Raw genomic sequence first — 22,995 nt, forward strand, 5'->3', positions numbered from 1 at the left:
ACTTTGTAGACCAGGCTGGCCTCAAACTCAGAAATCCGCCTGCCTCTGCCTCCCGAGTGCTGGGATTAAAGGCGTGCGCCACCACGCCCGGCTCTTATTTGCTTTCTTAATGACAGCCATTATGACATGGTTAAGGTCAAATCTCAAATAGTTTTTTTTGATGCCAGTAGCTCTTCTAAGATGAAATAGCATCTCAAAGTAGTTTTAGTTTACATTTCTCTAATGGCTAAAAATGTTGAACACTTAAAAAACTATTTGTGGTCCTTTTGAGAACTGTTTAGTTCACTAACTGAAGTGGAAATTTCTGGCTTCTTTGGAAACTCAGTTCTGTCATATGATGTTTTGCTGAAACAGACACAGGTGAAAGAATGATTTGCTGAAGCAGACATGTGAGAGGATGGGGGATGTTTAGAAAGACTATAATATGATTCCACAGACAGTGGGAGGAGGCTCTGGCACTGGTTCCCTTGCACCACGTTGCTGACCCTTGTTGTGACTTTGTAGAGACCGGAGGCTTCTTGCTTGACTGGCAGAGCCTCGTTTCTTCTGGATCGAAGGGCTTTGCTGCTTGGTGAGTGGTGACCTCCAAGTGGACTGGACTGCCACTGCTGATTGGTGGTGGAGTTCTGCTAGAGGACTGGACTCCTGACAACAAAGATTGGAATCGTCCCAAAGAACTATTTCTAAACAGGCCCACTTCCTACTAATATCCTTTCTTTCCCACCCACCGCTGAGTGGTGGGCTAGAAGGGAGGTTGAAGCATTTAAGAACCCTTATCAAAGTAGATTTTAAAAAATCCAAGCCAACAGTAATTAACCCACTACTGATTAGAAAAATGTTTTATGGCTTTTTAATGAAATTCTTTATATATTAATCCCCATATGAAATATAGATCCCAAAGATTATCTGCCATTTTGCAGCTTGTCTCTTCATTCTGCTCTTTAATTTTGTGAAATCAAACTTGGGATTTTTCAGGTTATTTCCTGTACTTACTGAGTCCCTTTCAGAAAGTTCCTGCCCATGCCTATACTTTTTTCTTGTATACTATCATTTAATTCAGTTTCCTATTCTGATGAGCCTGAGAATTAGAGCAACTTAAACACGTAATGTCAAAGTACATGTTTCACAGGCAGCTTTATGGATATAGATATAACTTGTTGGTAGAATAACTGCCTAGCATGTGCAGGTCACTGAGATCAACACCCAATACAAGAATGAACTCAAGAAAGACTGAAGGAAGAAAGGTAGTCAAGTAGGAAGGAGAGAGAGAAGAAATGGATGAGAGGGAGAGTGACGCAGAGAGGCAGGAAAAGAAAAAAGATAGCATCAACTGTATACTACTATGTTCAGCACTTTTGAACTGCAGATATACCAATTTCTTATTACAACTAAATAAATGTTAAAGTATAATTATCACCTTTTTATTATTTTATGGTGGCACACATCTATAATTCTAGCAGCCTTACCTAGGCTTATCAACCTTTCTCAAAACAGGCTCCCCCCCCCAACCGAGAGAGAGAGAGAGAGAGAGAGAGAGAGAGAGAGAGAGAGAGAGAGAGAGAGAGAGAGAGAGAACCAAAAGAAGTCTAGCTTCAGGAAAACTCTGTTCATTATCTCAGTAAGAGTCCACCTCAGACACATTTAGGAAGTACTGAGATGCATTTTTAGCTGTCAAAGCTCTCATTCCACTGAACTACTAGAGTGGCTCCTAGCTGGTCTTAGCATGTGCTCCTCAAGGGTCTTCGGAGCATCAGTAGACTGTGCTCCTGAAGGTACTCACCATTTACCTTGAAAAAAGCAGTTTGAATAAAGATGATGCAATATGTTAACACAGTGGAAAGAACCGTGTTGAGAACTTTATGTTGAAAATTTTACATTAGTATGTTATTTCAAAATAAGATTTGAAATTCTAGTAACCTGCTTGCATGATTAAAATAAAATCTTTTTTTTATGTTTTTAAAGGTTACATTTGATTGATTTTTTTTTTTACTTAATTTTTTTATTCACTTTACATCCCACTCACTGCCCCCTCCCCATCCCAGTCACCCCTCTCACAATCCTTCCCTAATTTTCTTTCTCAAATCTCATCACTATCAAGAACTATCACCTGGCCTTGCTGCATGTCACCAATCTGAGTTCTTGCATTGCCTTAGTCACATCTGTGAGATTCCTTGCTCACTCTCTTCAGTGATGGCTATACTGCTGAGGAAAACTTTGTTAAAGTAACCCTCTCCCCTAGTATTCTCTAATCCCTTACCTTGATTCCTATTTTCGTTCTTCTACTTAATCTCAAGGAGAAAGTACAGCCGTTGTCACCTACATTGCCCAATTGAATTAAATTCTACAAGAACAAAGGATTTATCTCACTTCTCAGAGCTTCAGCATCCACCAAAGTGCAGAGGACACTGGGCTTCCTGGCAATTAACCAAGATTTGACTCTCAGCCCTGTGCAAATAATAATCTGCTTCCTGTCCCAATAAACCTCTCCTTTTCTAGGCACTTGCTATAGCATAGAGTCAAATAGTATGCAGAGCTTGGTTTATCTGACTCTTTCACTTAACACTTAATGTTTAGTTGTAGCATAAATATGTATCAATAGTGTTTTCCTTTGAGCTTCCAGATATTCAGTTTGAAAGGAGTGTATTGATACATTTTGTTTATTTATTCATCAGCTAATTGATGAGCATCTGAACACTTTCAAGTTTGGATTTAGGAATAATGAATGCTGCTACAAATATGTCTTCACAAAGACATTTTTATTTTTTATTTTGTTTGAGATTTTTTTTTTAATCAGAACTGCTTTTTGAGTTTTCAAGAGTGATTCAGACAGTCAAGTGAGTAAAATATGATCAGTAAATAATGTACCATTCAGGGCTGGTGAGATGGCTCAGTGGGTAAGAGCACCTGACTGCTCTTCCGAAGGTCTGGAGTTCAAATCCCAGCAACCACATGGTGGCTCACAACCACTCATAACGAGATCTGACACCCTCTTCTAGAGTGTCTGAAGACAGCTACAGTGTACTTACATATAATAAAATAAATAAATCTTTAAAAAAAAAAAAGAATAATGTACCATTCATTATTTGTGAAAAAATACTGCAAATAAAGTATCAGACATCGTGGGGAAGCCGAACAAAAAAAGTATGAGAAAAGACTTTAAATGAGGCATAAAATATACTGAGGAATGTACATTCACATACATAAGACATCTCCATGCTTGCTGCTGAAGGTGAATAATACAGTTTAAAAGTCAGTTCCACAACTATTCCCAGGTAAAGTCAAAGATGGTGCCAAAACTACAGTTCCACATCTGCTTGAAGCCACAATGACTCACCAACTGGTAATGACAGCAAATGGGTAAGATCTTGTGTGGTAGTATAAGAAAGACCACAGTAAAAAGACCACATCTCCAGCCCTAAGGACAGGGCCTGGTAGACCAAGTAAAGGATAAGCATAGAGTGAGGCCACCCACGGATTATCTGGTTTATACTCACAGGAGGGAATGCTCGTTTCCTTCATTGGCAAGACAAAAGACAAAAATATAGAGTTAAGTCATCTTGGCTTCTCTTAGTGGTTTTTAGACACCTATTGTTCTTGGAAAGCATTAGATGGCACTAGAGGGAGAATATCCACACCCCACTGCACCTCACTCAGAAGCCCCTTCACTATCAGCCTTTGTTTTCCAATGTCAGATCCTAATTCCTTTCTAATCCATCCTAGTTCATTATTTTGGCCCTTCTCTTTCTCTATTCCAACTGCCTGATGAAGCCTACAGTAAGAAAACACACGTATGCCTGCTGGCTTGGCCATAATCTCCGTTCCTGCTCGTCAACAGTAACTGAGTTAGGGCTTTACCTCAGCTTCTACTGCCAAGCTGTTCTTCTGCTTTCCTCAGTGACTGATGCAATCTCTAAGTCTCCTAAAATCCCCAACAAGCATCTTTCTTTGGTTCTAAGCTCACCCCTAGCCTGAGTTCTAGATTTGTAGCCTGAGTACTACACTTTATTGCTCAGTGCATTTCTAATGGGCACCTCAAGCCTAACACACTGAGCTGTCATATACAACCTCCACTGAGCCCATACTTCTTTTGCTTCCTTACCCCACTAAATATTGATTGTTTAAAACCATCATGTATTCTTTCTGTCATTTAAAAATAATACTATTGCCTGAGTTATTTTTCACTGTACTGAAATTCTTGTTTCTTAGAATTCAAGTTCAATTTAGTTAAAAACAACATTCCATCAAGTTCCCATCAGGGAATACATACACTTACGCTGAAGTACAACACCACAATATGTATATCAGACTCATTCTTTTTAAATCAAAGTTTTATTGTTGGCCCTTATCTCCTAGACATCAGAGATTCAACGAGTAAATGGTTTGCTCCATAGAGACAGATGTGCGAGGCATCACAAATACTGGTTTGGTTTACTACCCATGATGGAGAATGGAAGAAGTAGCAAGTGGAGACAACTGGGAAACATAAAAATCAATGTTTGGTTTATGATAGATAGAACTTGTCTCAACAGATAACATATACCTCAATGGAAAGTTCATGAAATTGTGTAGTGTTGAAGACATGCCCAAAATAACTGTCTTGATGTTTATATTTTTTTTTATTTATTAGATATTTTCTTTATTTACATTTCAAATGTTATCCTTCTTCCTAGTTTCCCCTCCAAAAATCCCCTATCCCTTCCTGCCTCTCCCTGCTCCCCAACCCACCCACTCCCATTCCTGGTCCTGGCATTCCCCTATACTGGGGCATTGAACCAGCACAGGACCTAGGGTCTCTCCTCCCATTGATGACCGACTAGGCCATCCTCTGCTACACATACAGCTAGAGCCACAAGTTCCACCATGTTTTCTCTGATTGGTGTTTTAGTTCCAAGGAGCTCTGGGAGTACTGGTTAGTTCATATTGTTGGTCCTCCTATGGGGCTGCAAACCCCTTCAGCTCCTTGGGTACTTTCTCTAGCTCCTTCATTGGGGACCCTGTGTTCCATCCAATGGATGATTGTGAGCATCCACTTCTGTATTTGCCAGGCAAGAAGTTTTGCAAAAGTCACAGGAGACTATAAAAATTCTACTTTAAGCAACCAAGTTTCAAGATAAGGCTCAAGGTAGGAAACATAACATAAAGAAATAAAAGAATAGTGCTCAGTGTTAGTTTGTGTTCAGCTTGGAGCTGTTCAAAAGCTAGCAGAAGTTCAAATAAACAGTTGCAGTTGTTTCATCAAAGCAAACAGGAGATTTTTTTTGTGGAGTGGGAGCATTTAGAAATGTACTACATACAGCAGGGAGTTAGGTGGAATATAAACAGTGGCTACCCCATTTAAAGCCATTGCCAGACCGTGTTAAATGCCTTAAGGCATATTGAACTGCTCCTTCAGACAGGGATTATTTTCACTTTAGACATAAGAAAAATGTTGCCTTTAGACGCCAAATGATTTGCCTAAAATCTCTTAACTAGTACTGACCTCAAATTCTGACTCTGAAGGACACCCTCTAACCACTATACTACTCTCATAATGAAAGCCATGGCAAAACTAGGAAAGCCCCTTAAAGACTGGCTAAAAAAGAATGTATATGCCCTTCCACTTTCCTTCTATTTCCTTCCCACAGCAGGCATATCAAGGGTACTCCTACATCTATCCCCAAACTGCTACCATGCCCACCAGACACATGGTTTTTAACTTTTCTTTTTACTTTTTTACTTATTTGCATTTCATGTGCCTGTATGTATGTCTGTGTGATGGTTTCAGATCCTCTGGAACTAGAGTTACAGACAGTTGTGAGTTGCCATGCGGTTGCTAGGAACTGAGTTCAGGCCCTCTGGAAGAGCAGCAAGTGCTCCAAACCAATAACCCATCTCTCCAGATCCTAGCTAGGCACATGTTGCTAACCTGGGAATCTTATTCTTTTACAAGGTTACTCAAGAACCATACAGCACCCTTAATGAGAATTGCATTAGTTTTACTTTTAAAAAGCACTGGGTTTTTTTAGCTTTAAAAGATTTTGGGCCAGGCAATGGTGGTGCATGCCTTTAATACCAGCCCTTGGGAGGAGGCAATGGCAGGTGGATTTCTGAGTTCAAGGCCAACCTGGTCTACAGAGTAAGTTCCAGGACAGCCAGAGCTATACAGACAAACCCTGCTTTGAAAAACAAAAAAGCAAAAAAAATTTTGGATCCTGATATAAGTCTAAGGAAACATTTAATAAAGTGAAAGTCAGTTAACATGTACCAAATAGCTTTGTTCTTTCATTGGATATTTGATATTCTCTGTTATCAGGCACCAGGAACAAAAATGGGGTTTAAAAACAATGATGTTATACAACTGAATCTACTTTATTGCAGGTTTTATTTCTCCTTGAGTGGCTGTAAACTACTTATACAGAAAAAAATTGTTGCATAGCCTCTTGTAATATTGTGCTCCTAAGGACAAGTAATATCCCTAACTTCAGACTTGCAACAACAGCCTGTGTTCTGGTACAGAACCCCTCTATCACCTCTGTCACTCTCTATACACAATACACTTGTTCTTAGAGACCCTAAGATAGATATAGATGGCAGTAACTAATATTTTCCAATTTCTTGAGAAATTAAAATCAAGACATTACACTTAAACACACAATAGGACAATTCTATAATGACAGATTTTTTTTTCTACACTTGCTTGTTTGTATTTTGGCTTGGAACTCACTGTAACTGAGGACGAACTTGAACTGCTGATCTTCCTGCCTCCACCTCCTAGATACAGGAATTACAAGGTAATATTTTTCTTTTCTTTTTTTTTATTAAGTGACAAACTGGGATTTAGATGTTAATTAAAAGGAAAAAAAAAACAAAAGAAAGTTTTAAGTTAAAATTGATTGAAAAAAATAGTAGTAATTTTAAAGTACACATCTGGACAATGTGGGGATTTAAAAATTTTTCCTATGAAAAGTAAAAACTGTTTTTAAAAGGTTTCCACTGATTTCCTTGTATTGGATCATAACAGTTCTTCAGCACCTAGGAAAAACATGGCTATCTTCACAGTTGAACCTTGAAGATAATGGAAAATTCAGTATTTTGGCCAGTCTGAAATTAAATGCAATCTACCTAAATGCACAGCCCAGCACATACAGAGATAAAGGAAGCTAGCAAACCTAGCATTACAAAACTAGCATGTTAGCATTGTAACTAAACTGCATTTCAAGCGCATACTTGGAAGCATATAAGGTGTTTGATTCAACATCTTAATGGGAGGTGAGATGTAGTTTTTCCCCTAAATCCAGAACTAAATATACAATTCATGCTCACGAAGGGGCCTGAAGAGGAGCTACACTGAGGACACTGGGGATGCACTGCCCACCAAGCCTGCTGCCAACAGCAATGCTTTCTTTGCCACACCCCAAGTCAGGTGCTCATGGCTTTCAGCAGAATTAAAATGCTTGGAGATAAGATGAGGCCAGTCACTAAAGAGGAACTAAAACCAGAAACATTTTTAGCTACAATGTTGATAGAGTAACATTTTCTTAGAACAATCTATTTTAGAAACTTCAAAAAAATTGTTGATTCCATTAAAACAATCTCTGTTCTCGAGTTTCTTTTCTTAAATGAAGGACAAATACTGTTTGTAAGGCATGAAGCAAACTGGAACGAGTGGCAATCCTGGGGAAAGCATAAGCATGGTCTCTGGCAGAAGGAGGAAATCCGCCATTTCCTAGCAACTCCAGACATTGTTTGTCACTCAAACCTTTAAACTTTCCATGAACTAATTGTTGTTGTTTTTGCGTGAGACAGGGTCTCATATATAGCCCTAGCTGGCCTGAAAATCACTTGGTAGACCTGGCTGACCTCAAACTCAGATATCCACCTGGCGCTTATGTACTGCAACAAAAGGTGTGCACCACCACACCTGGCCTTCATTAAGTAATTTTATGGAATTGAAAAATAACTAAAAAGCACAAATTTTTATTTCCTAATCTAAAGTAGCTAGGAGTCTCTCATCATTTTAACAGACTCAGACAAAGGCTGAGATAAGACTTCTCAAATAGTCAATACATAGTACAATGATATGTATTTAAAAAACAAACACAGGGGCTGGTGAGATGGCTCAGTGGGTAAGAGCACCCAACTGCTCTTTGGAAGGTCTGGAGTTCAAATCCCAGCAACCACATGGTGGTTCATAACCATCCGTAACAAGATCTAACTCCCTCTTCTGGAGTGTCTGAAGACAGCTACAGTGTACTTACATATAATAAATAAATAAACCTGTTTAAAAAACAAAAACAAAACAAATACAGTTATGGCACATGCCTTTAATCCCTGCACTTGAAGGGAGGCAGAGGTAGGATCCCTGTGAGTTCAAGATCAGCCCGTTATACAAGGTTAAGTTCCAGGACAGCCAGGGCTGTTACACAGAGAAGCCCTGTCTTGAAAACTCAACCAACCAACCAAAAAGAATACCACAGAATATAATCTGCAGAATTGTAAAAGCATACAACAAACAGACTAGAGTAAATTCCACATAGTCTTAACAGTTAACATGTTATCGATTGTATATTCAACACAGAAAAAAACACATACCACAAATGTATATATTAAAAAGTATATATGTTCACAGAACTATAACTCATGACTGAGCAAAGTTAAAAACAACACAAACATCTATCAACTCAACGAGTGAATACATAAAGTATTTTATATTCATAGTGGGATAATTGTCACTAAAAAAAGAAATGAAGTGAGAAATCTGCCAGCATTTGGAGAAACCTGGAAAGCACTGTGTTAAATGGCAGAAGCCAGTCACAAAGTATTAAAGGCCACAGTTATATTTTCATAACAGCACTAGGCTGGCCTCTAGACTAGGCCCAGATAGTAGGTCAGGGCTTAGAACTTGCCTAGCACTGGGAGGCTGTCGGGAAACAGGGATTCGGACTGCTCAGGAAGCAGAATTTCTTCTGGGTGATTAACTACTCTAAAACTGACAGAGCTGTGAATACACTAAAAACCAACCAACATTTTAACTTCATGTAGGTCAACAGTGTGGTACAGAATAATTCTGTGGAGTTAAAAACCCTAAACCATACACTTCAAAGAAACAAACTGTATGGTATGTGAATCATATCTCAACAGAGTATCAAAAATTTCAATTTTGTGCTTTAAATTTTGAAAAGGGAAGTAAAACTATAAAAGAACAATGATTAGCAGGGCACTGTTATTACAAGCAGCTTGTCAAACATATTAAGAACAGTAAAAACTATTAATCTATTAACTGGCCCTTTAAAGTGTTTACTATTAATAAACAGTTAATATGTATCTATCAGCTCCTAATGGCTGTCGAAATTCGCACATCCAGTAAATGAGCCATACGAAAATTAACATAAACTAAATGTAAGATTTTCACGTCAGATACTTTATTAAGAACAAGTATATACAGAGCTACGTGACAGCTTTTTATTAAAACTCATTTCAGGTGAGTATGTAATCTCTCTGAAGAGACAGCAGATTACTGATCAACATTAACTCATTTGTCCTTTCTATAGGATATGTAACTTTTCCATTTGTTAGACAGTCTCATTGTGCAGCCCTGGGGACCTGAAACTCTCAACACAGACTGGTCTGTCACCAAGAGCAGCCTGCCCCTGCCCAGAAGAATGCTTCCCCACACCTAAAAGAATATGTAAGTATCTTACTACAGACTGCCAATTAGTACCTGTTCAGCTGTTGTTGTTATTGGCTTTTGAGACAGCTGTCCTGGAGACCACTCTTTAGACCAGGCTGGCCTCAAACTTACAGAGAGCTGCTTGCCTCTGCCTCCCAAGTGCTGGCATTAAAGGAGTGCACCACCCCCACCTGTGTTTTTTTCTTCCTTTTTTTTTTCTTTTGTTAAAGAATACATGTTTCCTATTCACTTTAATTTTTGGTTGCATGAAATTATTCAATGAAATATCATGCTCTGTCTTTTTTAAAGTGTATGCTTCCAATCAACTTTTTCCTGGTAGGACCTCTTGGTGATTCTTTTATATAATCACTTATAAAGTACTAATACACTCTTTTGTAAAACTGAGATTTTTACCAATCTAAACATCAAAAGAAAAAAAAAAAAGACTTAAAATAACATTTTTAAAAACTTAAGTAACCCAAACCAAGACTTAAAAAAAAAAACAAAAAACACCTGTCTTATTTTTACTAATTCTAACTAACATTCCTATCTAAATTAACATTTTTAAAGTAAGTATTATAAACAAGGGAAATATAACTCTTCAATGATCATATGTCATTTCAGGACAAAAACATGACAATTTATTGATTGATTGATTGATTGATTTTATTTTTCGAGACAGGGTTTCTCTGTATAGCCCTGACTGTCCTGGAACTCACTCTGTAGACCAGGCTGGCCTGGAACTCAGAAATCCACCTGTCTCTGCCTCCCAAATGCTGGGATTAAAGGTATGCTCTACTACTGCCTGTTGACAATTTATATTTTTTTAAAAAATTCTCAAGATTGGAGAGCTCATAAGGGGAAATTGTTAAATTTAATTTTTACATAATGCAAAAAGACAGCAGGAGTTGAAATATGGGACAAATAATGACCTGTGACGATGTCAATAAAACTTTTAAAAATGTTACAGTAAAACAACGCTTTCTAAAATTGCTCATTCATAAAATTACTAAACAGAAACTGCCTAAAAGTAAACATACCAGGAAGACTAAATATGACCAAACTTTGTAAGAGAAAGCTTCCACACAGGAACTAGTATGGGCATAAAGACCATAACCTCCTTACTTCTAGAAGTGCTCTTGGGAACTATGAAAATGGTGGGTAAGCAAACACATTTTAAAAGCTGATTACTAAAGCAATCAAGCTCCATGAAGCTATTGCCAACTTCAAAAGAAAACTAGATTAATGATATAAGGATAAAGAGATGCCCTGAATAGTCACACACATTTGGGGTATGGTTTATCTATCCATTCATCATCTATTCATCCAAGAAAATAGTGCAAGAAATTAACATTCAACATTTTCCACATAAAATGTAGCTAGAATTTTTCTAGTTTCAGAGAAATGAATGTTGTCTTTAAAAGCAATTAAGCAAGGTCTAAAAGTTGCACACGACATTAGATTAACAGGAGATAAAATATTTCCACTGAGCATCAGGACAGGGTTTCTCTGTATAGCCCTGGCTGACCTGGAGCTCACTTTGTAGACCAGGCTGGCCTGGAACTCAGAAATCCGCCTGCCTCTGCCTCCCAATTGCTGGGATTAAAGGCATGCGCCACCACGCCCGACTGAGCATTGCTGTTCTTAGATGAGAAATGTCAAGTAGAAAGTTGGGACAACTTACATTGTTGTTGCGTGTTTCTACAGCAGGAAATTTTCTGACTATGAATTTCACAGCAGATTCCAGGTTTTTGTCAATAAGGTAGGATGGTTTAGCCTTGGGATCGCCACATGCCTAAAAAAACAACAGTAATGAAAAAAAGTAAAATGTATCTTCCTAAAAATCAAGGAAGAAGAGCAAATCTGAAATCAGAAATTAGAAAGGTTTCTTGGTTTTGGTGAGCAGGTGATAAATGAACAGGCAAAGTGCAGGGGTTGTCACAGCTGAGAGATGCGATGGGAGACAGTACAGAGATGCTCTTCTACTGAAAAAAACGCATGGAAAGTTTTAAAGCAGTTAGCGCAGAACAGCAGTGAAGGAAAAAGCTCAAACCTAAAAAAAGGAAAAGAAAATGAAAACCTTTTTGGTTTGAGGTAGGATTGTATTCATCTGAAGCTGATAAAGTATTACAAAATTAAATATTAAGTAGAGTCCTAAAATGTTTCTAAGTGTTATAAAATGAAGGCTTATGTTTGAATGTCTTTTCCAAAATGTTTTCCTCATTCACTTTCAATATTCAATTTTAATACAAGAGCCCTAGTTCAAAAGAACTGGAAGGTGCTGAAACTGAAGGTGCTCTATCCTGCAGGTGTGCTGCCTGGTCCTCCGAGCAAGAGCTCCAACACTGTTCCCTCGAACCAGCAGCACCTCAAGCAAGGCACCTATGGCTGTCTGTCTGTCCTTAGCTCCCGAGCACTGCACTGCCCACAACGGCAGCCTCCTGTGCAGTGAGAAGGAAGGCACACCACAAATGTCACTGGAAAGCTTTACCAGGAACTATTAACAGCTCTCTTAAGGGACAACTGCTGGTGCAAGTGGGATGCTTCTTCTTAGGGAAATATTGAAAATCCTATCATTCCTATTTAAATTTTTATTCCATTTTTTAAGTAAATGCTTTTACAGTGATGTCTGTGGTGAGAGGAGATACAGTACTGTAACCTGATCTTCAAGTTTACTATGGCTATGTTGTGGATTACAGAAAGAGAAATTATGAAACATGAGACTGATCTGAAAGCGGGCAAGCGGGCAGAGGGAAGGTGAAAAGCTTTGCAAACCTTCCAAACTTGTCCTTGCTGGGGAAGCATTGTAATAAAAAGAGAGAAGATTACGTGTAAACAATGATTGTCAAATTATGACATGCTTTTTCAGTAGAAAACTTATGCACTGCAGACTACGAGTAACAATACAAGATGAAAACTGTATGGTGCTACAATTCATAAGGTACTTAAGTAGCAAGTCCTATTAGACAATAGATTTATATAGTTTATACTATGCATATAGATTTAATACTACTGTGTAAGTGTATAACCATGTCAGTATCTTGGTGGTCTTGCTAAACCAACTTAAAATAATACTAGAAAGAAGGAAAAATAAAGACTACATGCAGCTATAAAAAATAGGCGCAAAACCATCAGTGAAATTTTACATACCTTAAAAAGAAACGGTAGCCAAGAACAAAAATAATTAATTGTTACAGGATGAACTTTGTACTTTAGCTCAAATTGAAACTATTTTTCAAATATCACCTAGCTTCTAATCCAATAAAAACATTCCTATTTTTATAAATGAAAATAGGAACGCAGTACCAATTCTCAGTATAATTAAATCGAACATTTTTTTTAAATTTAGAACTTAACCTTTAATGAGTCTGACAAGGCTACTATGCAAATTCATTTATATATAATATTAGCATATTCTGACTTTCCCTCAGGCTATATTTTTTAAAATAGTTTCTTACAGACTAGTTTTCTAATTTGTCTATTTTCAAGATATCATATATAACATAAACTAGCAACCAAGACTCATACAACTAAGATACTGCCCATAAAAAATAGCTAGAGATTAGCATGTTCTTATATAAACCAAGCATGAGGCAGTACAGAATCCTAAAGTGATTCAATACATTGTCTTTTCATGATATATATCTTTTATATTCTACTTATTTAAAAATCTGGGTATCCACTTTAACAGTATTATCAACAGTATTATCAGTTTAACTATCATTAAAAACAATAACCATTTCCCAAGATCACAAAAGAAATATGCCTTCTTATATTGACAACAAAATAAAAAAAGGAATTCCATTTCAATTGAAAAAATAAAATTATATATAACTTCTTTAGAATTGAATTACTTCTTTGCATGCTGCTCAGTGGGCCATATGTAAAGAGTATCCCTGAGTTGATAACAGATTCTGCTAAAAGCAGCTAGGCGTCTAACCTCTCACTCACTAGCTCTGGGGATGGAGATATATATGTATTATATATGTATGTATGTATGTATATATGAAATTAGATAGATATAATTTCTTAGTCTCAGTTTCTTTTTCTGTAGATGTGGAAGGGAGAATACTTACCTCACCATGTCATTATGAGGGTTTCAAGAGCTTAGGTAATCCATGTAAAGCATTTAACAAAGTGACTGAGACATAAATGCTCAAAAATGTATGCTGTTACTAGGAATGGCTATAATAAAGGTTATGATAATTACCTAGAAGTCTACCATGGAGACTATCATCAGTCTATGTCACGGTATCTACAACCAGCACATTCAGTATAACTTCCTTAACAACTGTGATTCCCCTTCTCGATCACTCACCCTAGGTCTAACATACTATATTTGTTTTACTTACAGAAATATAGCTTTATGTTTTATTTGGGGGCTTAGGTGCTGAGGATTGAACTCAGAAAATTAAGTATGTTAAGAACAGATTCTACCATTACATCCCTAAAGCCCAAGGACATGAGTTTTAAAGCAGACTGCCTATGTCCTGACTATGCCACATAATAGCTGTGTAACCATGAGCAGATGACCTTATCTTTCATATCCTGACAGCTTTAACTACTAAACTGGAGATAATAGTTACAACCTGCCCTAAAAAGTTCTACATTCACTACAGGGGTGTGGTATTTGTGGGGAACTTACAGGTGTGTTTTGAATACAATAAATGCTTTTTAAACATACAAAATAAGGAACACACAGATGTTCCACTACACATTCTCTAAAAGCAGCTTACTTGGCATATTTACTTAATAAAAGGAAAGATGCTTATGTGAGGAAGTCTCAGGAACAAAGGACAAGTTAAAGTAAACTGTGACCTGATTAAGTTACCTGGGAAGATACAAGCCAGTAAGGAGCTGTGACTGCAACTCAGTTATGGATTTTGCACAATACTACCACAGTAGGAAAATTCTAACTTACCAGAAATCTATCTATAAAGATTAATTCATAAATACAATTCATTTGGGGGACTTGGAAGAAAATGATTTATACTGTTTTAGAATAGAAACTATCAATATATTTGAAAGCATCTCATGCTATCAAAATTATAAGTAATCCTTTACTTTTTGATTAGTCATTCGGGAAGTACAGATTTTTTAAAAAGTAAAAAACATCATACTACTTGGCTAAGTCTGAATCTAAACACAATAACAAAAGGAGCTGAGAAACAGCTTAGCGGGTCAAGGGCAAGTATGAGGACCCGAGTTCAGATCCTAGCAACGGAATAAAAGCAGTCTGCTGGTAACCCCAGCACTGGGGGCGGGTAGAGGCAGGCAGATCCGAGAGGCTGGGTAGCTAGCCAGATTAGCCTGAATGCTATCTTGGCTATGTAACTTGTCCAGCATATGAAGCATCGCACCACACCGCTCCCAACCCTTCTCCAATTTGAATGTACACTACAGGAAGGGAGGGAGGGAGGGAGGAGGGGAGGGGACCTAAGGGACAAGAAGGGAAGATTACCTGTCTTTTGGCCCAAGTGACCCATAGCCCATCTGATTTAATTAAGGATATTATTATGCTATAGGTGCATATAAATCATAAATCTTGGGAGAATCATGATCTAAGAGATTCAAACCATTACATCCTTCAAAATCCTTTCCTAAATTTTCCATGGACCTGGACTGGAGATGGCTCAGCAGTCGAGAGCACGTGCTGCTCCTGCAGAGGCCCCCGGTCCTTCCCAGCACCCACACCTTGGTTCACAACCATCTCCAGTTCCAGGGGGTACAATGCCCTCTTCTGACTTGCTCAGCACAAGGCACATACATGATACACATACATACACTTACATGCAAAACATTCATACACATAAATTTAAATTTTTTAATAAAAATTTTAATGACTCAAATTAAAGTTTCTAACAATTATTCAATTCACAAGAAGATAGTCACTATATTCCTTATATTTCTGAATTCTGATAGACTACCTCAGTTTATGAAACAGATTTTTTAAGTTTTATACACTGACATACTAATGCTCAATATTAAACAGATCTTTAACTCCAGTAGTTAACTTCTGCAATTACTCTGAACAATAAGTAGTTGTCCAACTATACTGTTAAGTAGTAAAAAGGGTACTTAAGACATGTTTCCTAAAGGTGGCATCAAGCTAGATTTATTAGGAGGGGGTCTGAGCATTTATGAAGTGTCTGCTCTGTTCCAAGACCCAGAAACAGCAGCCAACATGTATCATGTTTATTCTTTTGTTTTTAAAGCTTACTTTTATTTTAGTCATATGTATATAAGATACACACACACACAGAGAGAGAGAGAGAGAGACAGACAGACAGACAGACAGACAGAGAGAAAGGCTATAGGTACCTGCAGAGGCCAGAAGACAACGCTGTCCCTGGAGTTGGAACTACAGGTAGTTGTGAGCTAGATATGGGTGCTAGGAACCCATCTCACACCCACTCAAAGAGCAGTAAGAGCCATCAGTGAGTTATCAGTGAGCCATCAGTGAGCCATCTCCCCAAGCCCATTTACCCTTTTATCAGGCACTGTACAAACACTTCACATAAACAAACCTTCTTAATTCTCAAAATATGAAGTTATTAACATATTGCACAATGCGGAAGAACTGGAATATCTAATTAAGATTCCAAAAATGAACATCAGTAACGCTAATGACTGGAGATACTGCACAGTAGTAGATGGCTAGTTTAGATCAGCACTGCTAGTAAGGCTTTAAAAAAGCCAAAAGATAGCCGGGCCTGGTGGCGCAGGCCTTTAATCCCAGCACTCGGGAGGCAGAGGCAGGAGGATTTCTGAGTTCGAGGCCAGCCTGGTCTACCAAGTGAGTACCAGGACAGCGAGAGCTATACAGAGAAACCCTGTCTCAAAAAACCAAAAAAAAAAAAAAAAAAAGCCAAAAGATGGGCAGGCAGTGATGGCACACACCTTCATTCCCAGCACTCAGCACGTGGGAGGCAGAGGAAGGAGAACCTCTGGTCTCACAGCCAGCCTGGTCTACAATGCAAGTACCAGGATGGCCAGGGCTATATAGAGAAACCTGATCTCAAAAAACCAAAACCAAAAAAAAAAAAAAAAAGGGTAAGATAGTCACTGAAGGCAAATGCATACCATGAAGCCATTGCACGACTTCCAAAACCTTAGTTATAGCCTCACTGACAACACTGAACCCTGAAAATGGACAGCCATCAAGGAAAATACAAAAAAAAAACACAAAAAACAAAAAACACCACAGGTACTGACAGCACCACGATTTGCTTATATCAGTGGTTCTTAGCATCAGAACTACTTTTAACTCATTAGAGTCAAGCCAAGATCCAAGCATTTTCTTCAAGAGAATTCTAATGTGTAGTGAAAAAAAAAAAAAAAAAGATAACTCAGTTGTGGGTAAGAACTACTAATCTCTCTTTATAATGGATAGCCTACGAGGCCAAATTTGTTCAAGGTTAAAACAAATTAGTACTAAAACCTGACCTAGAATGTCATTCTCAACCCACAAACATGTCATAAGACTTGGAAAAGGAAAATCTAAGTACAGGGAAGTATAATTTGTATGCACATTAAAAAAAAAAAAAAATCTCAGGTTGGAGAGATGGCTCACGTTGTAAAGGCTCTTGCCGCCATACCTGATGACTAGAGTTCAATTCCTAGCACCCACATGATGGATGAAAAGAACAACCTCCGCCAAGATGTCCCTGACCTTCAACACTGGTGTACACACACACACACACACACACACACACACACACACACACGGTATTAGCTAAGGCATTTTATCCATATTTTGTATCTTTTTTTTTTGATCGGTCTACTGATCATTTTCAATTCCTGCCTGTGCACTACGGACATGCCTGGTACCTCTAGAGGCCAGAAAGTGTCAGATCCTCAGGAACTGATGCTAAGAACAGTTGTGAGTTACCATGTGGTGCTGGTAACAAACCCTGACCCTCCGGACGAGCAGCCGGTGTGCATAATGGCTGAGCCATCTCTCCACTTCAAAAACCTTCCAATTGATTTATTTTGTATATGTAAGGGCGTGGGGGACGAAGCTCACATGTGCCATGGAGCACATGTAGAGGTCAGAAGACAGCTTCCAGAGTTGGTCAGTTCTACCCTTCACCATGGGCACCTCTTTTCTTCCTCCTTGTTTGTTTGTGCAGCCCTGGCTGTCCTGGAACTTGTGTAGACCAGGCTGGCCTCAAACTCAGAGAGCTCTGCCTGCCTGTTACCACCACTTCCCAGCATGCATGCATATATATATATGAGAATGATTATTCTCAGGTCACCAGGCCTTGTTGAAGTCATGATACCTCTGCTCACTGAGCCAACTCACTGCTTCTAAAATATGCATAGTAGCTTCTTTAGGAACCTGGCTATGAATGGATCCAATTCACTTTTTACATCTGAAAGAAATATGTAACTAAAACTAATATGTGATAATCTTACAGAAATGTACTAGCACAGGAATAATTTCCCTTTTTATTGTGGACTACTTGTGATGAAATCTATGGACCTGGATGGAAAGATTATTTTTATCATGTTATCTGTAATTATGAATGGAGATTTCTGCTTGCACTTGTGATATATTAAAGGAGAGAGAATTTAAAATTTTAACTCAAATTTCTTTGGTAAGATATATTTTGTATCAACGTTGCAGTTTACAGTTATTTTTCATGTGGGATTCTAATTGGGTTAATTGAAGGTGTGTGCTCATACAGGCCCACATAGTAGCCAGAGGTCATCCTTGGTGTCATTCCTCAGGAGTTACTCTTTTTTTGAGACATGGTCTCTCACAGGAACCTGGGGAGGTTCAGTCTGGCTTATTAGGTTAGGCTGGCTGGCTAGCTACCAAGCTCCAGGAATCCACCTGTCTCTATCTCCCTGGGGCTGAGATCAAAAGCCTGGCATCTTAGGTCAGCACTGGGTATACACTCAGGTTCTCGAGCCTGTGTAGCAAGCCCTGCAGAGTGGTTTCCTCAGCTCCCTCTATGGTTAAGGTTAAGATTTAGTCCCTGATGCATTTTAACGTGTACAAGATGAAAGAGCATAAGGAAAACTAACAGAAATAAATAGGGCATTTTGCTTAAAATGGGGAGTATACTTAAAACATAAAATTAGAATGAAGAGAAACAGTGAGATAAAAATTTTCTTCTGTAATTTTCATTTTGAAGGACAAATAGTGAGGATGGAAACTTAGCTTGGCAGTAGGCCATTTCTAGCATGCCCAGGCTCTGGGACTTGGTTCCCAGCACTATCTGGGGTACGAAATCACAAGGTCAAGGATTAACCTGTACAATGAAAGACTATGTAGCCTGCAGCACAGGAAATGCAATCAGGAATCACAATTAACCTAAGTTTGTTTCATTAATAGTACTCAAACTCAGTTTGTTTCATTAATAGTAAAATAATAGTTTAATTAATAGTAACCACACACCTAAAATTTTCACCCACTCTTTTCAATATTGCATCTGTTAGTGAATATAGTAAGCTCTTAAGATTGTAAGAGTTGATACTGGTCAGGCAGTGGTGGCATACACCTTTGATCCCAGCACTTGGGGGCAGAGGCAGGCTGATTTCTAAGTTCAAGGCCAGTCTGGTTTACAGAGTGAGTTCCAGGATAGCCAGGGCTACACAGAGAAACCCTGTCTCAAAAAACCAAAAAAAAAAAAAAAAAAAGAGTTGATACTAAGAATTTAACAATATTGTAGGTTTTGGTATACTTGTATATTTTTTAATATACTTAATTAGACTTAATTTGTCAAATACTTAATTAGACAATGATGAACTATTATTCTTTGCTAAAGTACAATATTGTAATATTTTAATATTTAAATTGTTAATGTATAAATAGATCTGTATATATGATTACATGTATATATTATTTACATAGTTAAAGTATAAAACTGTAGTGTTTTAATAATATCAAACTTCATAAATCTGACATTGTTAATGTGTAAATAGATCTGTATATATGATAATTTCAAATAACTCTTAAAAGAATGGTTCCTTATAAGCTAATCTTTTAGGTAGTCTCAATGTAGAGACAGCTTCCTCCCTATTAATCCATCTACTGAATGTTCTCGCTACCATTGGAGAAACAGTTGGATTACCTCCAGTGTTGAGACATTTTTGTCTTGATGGGAGAGATGTATAGCTAGTTAACCAAATGCAGTGTTTAAGTAGGATTGTAAAAGACTTGAGACTGTGGGAGATGTTAGACTAGGAAAGATGGGCATATGGATAAGATCATTTATGCCAGGTTCAGTAGCTCACAACCATTTGAATTCCATTCTAGGGGATCTAATACCTTCTCCTAGCCTTGGTGCACATCAGGTACACACACATGCTGCAGAAATACATGCATTCCAAACACTCATGCATATAAAGCTTTAAAATCTAAAAGAAAAAAAAAGTAAATGAAAGACCATGTAATTTATACTGTCATAAAAATGTAGACAACATGAACCTTATAAGCACATGGTGAACAGATCTTGGTTCTTTGGCAAGATAGCTGAACAAATGTTTCACTCTGTAGCCAGCCAGGAAGAGGTAGACTGGCAATTCCACAGGCTAAAGGATCTAAAAGGCCAGCAAAATGGCTCACAGCAGGAAGGCACTTGTAGCTAAGACTGATGACCCCAGGTATAAGAACATTCTCACAAGTTCTCCTCTAACCTCCACACACACCTGCTCTCTCTCTTCCTCTCACAAAATAAGCGTAAGATGCATTTAACATAAACAGTCAATTTCAGCCAGCTCTGATCAGAGCCTTGTGAGCTAGATAATGCCCTCTGTATTGCTCTTCCCGAAAATATTTCAAAAAGCTATATAAACATGTATGTGCTGAAATATGCAGCATACTCAAATGCATGGCAATGAGATCAGTCACGTTCAGGCACTTTCCATTCTAGTCGCCACAAGAACCTCAAGATTCTCAAAACAGGAAGTGAGAAACACCGAGACAAGGCAGCAAACTGGAATCAGAAGTTTAAATGCTTAGTATTCCATTTACTACTACCCATGGAATTAAAGTATTAAAGTGTGTTTATACTTATACTATTAAAATGTTTAGTGACTTGGCCAAATTAAAGACAGTATTTTACTCAAATACTCAAATCACTTTTAATGTTACTCTCACTTCCTCTTCTAGAAACCATCATAACCATTTCCTCTAACCACAAAACCACAGGTCTGGTAACTTTTAGGAACATTTGACTTGCTGGGGTTTTGCACACAGAACTTGATTTCCAAATTTCTTTTTTTTTTTTTAACATTTATTTATTATTATATGTAAGTACACTGTAACTGTGTTCAGACACCAGAGGAACGTCAGATCTCATTACAGATGGTTGTGAGCCACCATGCGGGTGCTGGGATTTGAACTCAGGACCTCCAGAAGAGCAGTCGGCACTTTTAACCCTGAGCCATCTCTCCAGCCCCGATCTCCAAATTTCTTAAGCAGTGAAATCCAAAGGCTCTCATCACTGCAACTTATACAAGCTTAAGTCTTCCAACCCCCATGAAGTTCTGATCAAGGGGTGAATGTCATGGTCATGGCACAAACGCAATGGGTTCTTCCTAGCTCCAAATTGTGCTGGGTTTAGAGACAATCATTAAAGCCAAGTGAATAACCAGAACAACACTGCTATCCCATGCCCAACGTTTAGTATTATTAACTTAAGAGCAGTGTGCTTCAGAATTGCAGTGTCAAAAGCTAAACTGAATAAAACAAGTTTATACTGGAATGCTTTGATTCTAAATTTTAAAAAGAATCTTCAGCATTCTGACAAGCAACCTATATTCTATTGACATGGTCAAAAGGATATTTCACGTTTTATATATATATATATATATATATATATATATACACACACACAAGATTATGAAAGAAAAGACACAGATACACAGAACCCCACAAGGATGGACTGGTATAAACTGTACCAAAAGGAAACTTTTTTCTCTTTACCAAATTCAGTGAGGCTTATAAAGTGGCCTTAAAATAAATGGATTTGGGGTTGTTTCCCTCTAAGGTAAATGGCAATTCTTTTCCACCTTTATATCTACTTTTCTTCACTTCGATACAGCCTTCCACTCCCTAATCTGAAGACACTCAGATTTTCAACGGGTCCACTGTCTAGTTGCTCAAATCCTCGTACTATGTTGCGAAGGAGATAGCAAGGGGAGCACACTCGGTCTTTATTTTATACAGCCATTGTACTTTAAGGAATGGTGCCTTGGTGCTCATCAGATAGGGTTGGGAAAACTAAAATGAGGAGGAGTAGAGAGTAAAGGTGGTTATTCCTGTTCTAGTGACTCACAGCCTCCAAGTATTTCAGACGAAAACCGGTTCCACCCTCACTTCCCCCTCCGGTCCATCTTCAAAATGAAATTATCCCAAACGTCAACACGCTGTCGGGGGCTGGGGGCTGGGGGGCTTGAACCAGGGAACGAAAAATCAAGTGGCCAAGTGGAGGACCGCCGCATTCCCACACTCGCACGCCAAGAACCCCGGGCCCGTTCGCCGCAGCCCGGGAAGGCCGCGCGCCGTCCTTCCCTCCCCGCAAACCAGAACACCGCGGCGGCCATGCGCGGCCCGGCCGGTTCCCGCCGCCGGGAGCCGGGAGCCGGGAAATGGCTCCCGCCTGCCCGCCCCGCGGTTCACTCTAGGCCGCGGCGCATCCCGGAGGCCCCGCGCGAGCAGGCCGAGCTGGCGCCCGCGGCCTTTTTCCCCCGCCGCACCCCGCCCGGCCTCGCCGGCCCGTGCGCACCTTCTTGATGTTGTAGAGGCGCGTGAGCATGCCGACGCCCCGGTCGTTGAGGATGGTGAGCTTCTCCGCCAGCTTCTGCTGACTGGGCTGCAGCACGGAGCGCGACATGGTGCGGCCGCCGCCGCCGCCGCCACCGCCGGGCGCGCTACTCCCCGGCTCTCCGCCTCCCTCAGGCCCGCCCGCCTGCCCGCCCGCGACCTCCGCCTCAGCGCGGCGCGCCCATGCCGTGCGCCCACCCGCGCCGTGACACAGCAGCCGCGGCGCTCGCTTCCGCCCGCCGCCCTTCCGCCTCCACCCGCGGCGCTCTCCGCCCCAGTACACCCCCCCCACTCCCGGGCCGCCTTTCCCGGCTCCTCCGCTAGGTGTGGCGGCGGCGGCGGCGGCGGCTGAGAACGAGGCGGCTTCCCGCAGCCGGGACCGGCGCTCGGTCACCTGATCGGCCGCGCCGGCGCCCCCGCGAGGCCGCCGGGAGAACTGCGGCCGGAGCCCGGAGTCCCGAGCGCCCCGCCCGGCCTCCTCCGCTCCGGGGACCCCCAGGCCGCGGCCCTCGACTTCCCCCGAAGTTGTCCCCGCTCCCCACGCCCAGGACCCGCACCGCCGTGGGGA

At 39.7% G+C, this 22,995-nt stretch overlaps 1 protein-coding gene across 4 annotated transcripts in view; it reads right to left on the reverse strand.

Annotated features, from left to right (window-relative positions):
* Positions 1–22,708, reverse strand: part of Nckap1 (NCK associated protein 1) — an 80,184-nt gene extending 57,476 nt beyond the window's left edge. For 2 of the 4 annotated variants that reach the window (XM_021191937.2, XM_029537118.1), the window contains exons 1-3: positions 22,390–22,708; positions 12,425–12,442; positions 11,334–11,444 (exon numbers count right to left, since the gene is read on the reverse strand). In XM_021191937.2, the coding sequence (XP_021047596.1) occupies positions 11,334–11,444; positions 12,425–12,442; positions 22,390–22,497 (237 nt within the window). In that variant the 5' untranslated portion in view covers positions 22,498–22,708. The remainder of the gene's footprint in view (positions 1–11,333; positions 11,445–12,424; positions 12,443–22,389) is intronic. The other 2 variants (XM_021191938.1, XM_029537119.1) reach the window with 1 other exon arrangement.
* Positions 22,709–22,995: the final 287 nt, after the last annotated feature.

The sequence above is a fragment of the Mus pahari genome, chromosome 3 (assembly GCF_900095145.1).
Source record: "Mus pahari chromosome 3, PAHARI_EIJ_v1.1, whole genome shotgun sequence".
NCBI classification, from domain to species: domain Eukaryota; kingdom Metazoa; phylum Chordata; class Mammalia; order Rodentia; family Muridae; genus Mus; species Mus pahari.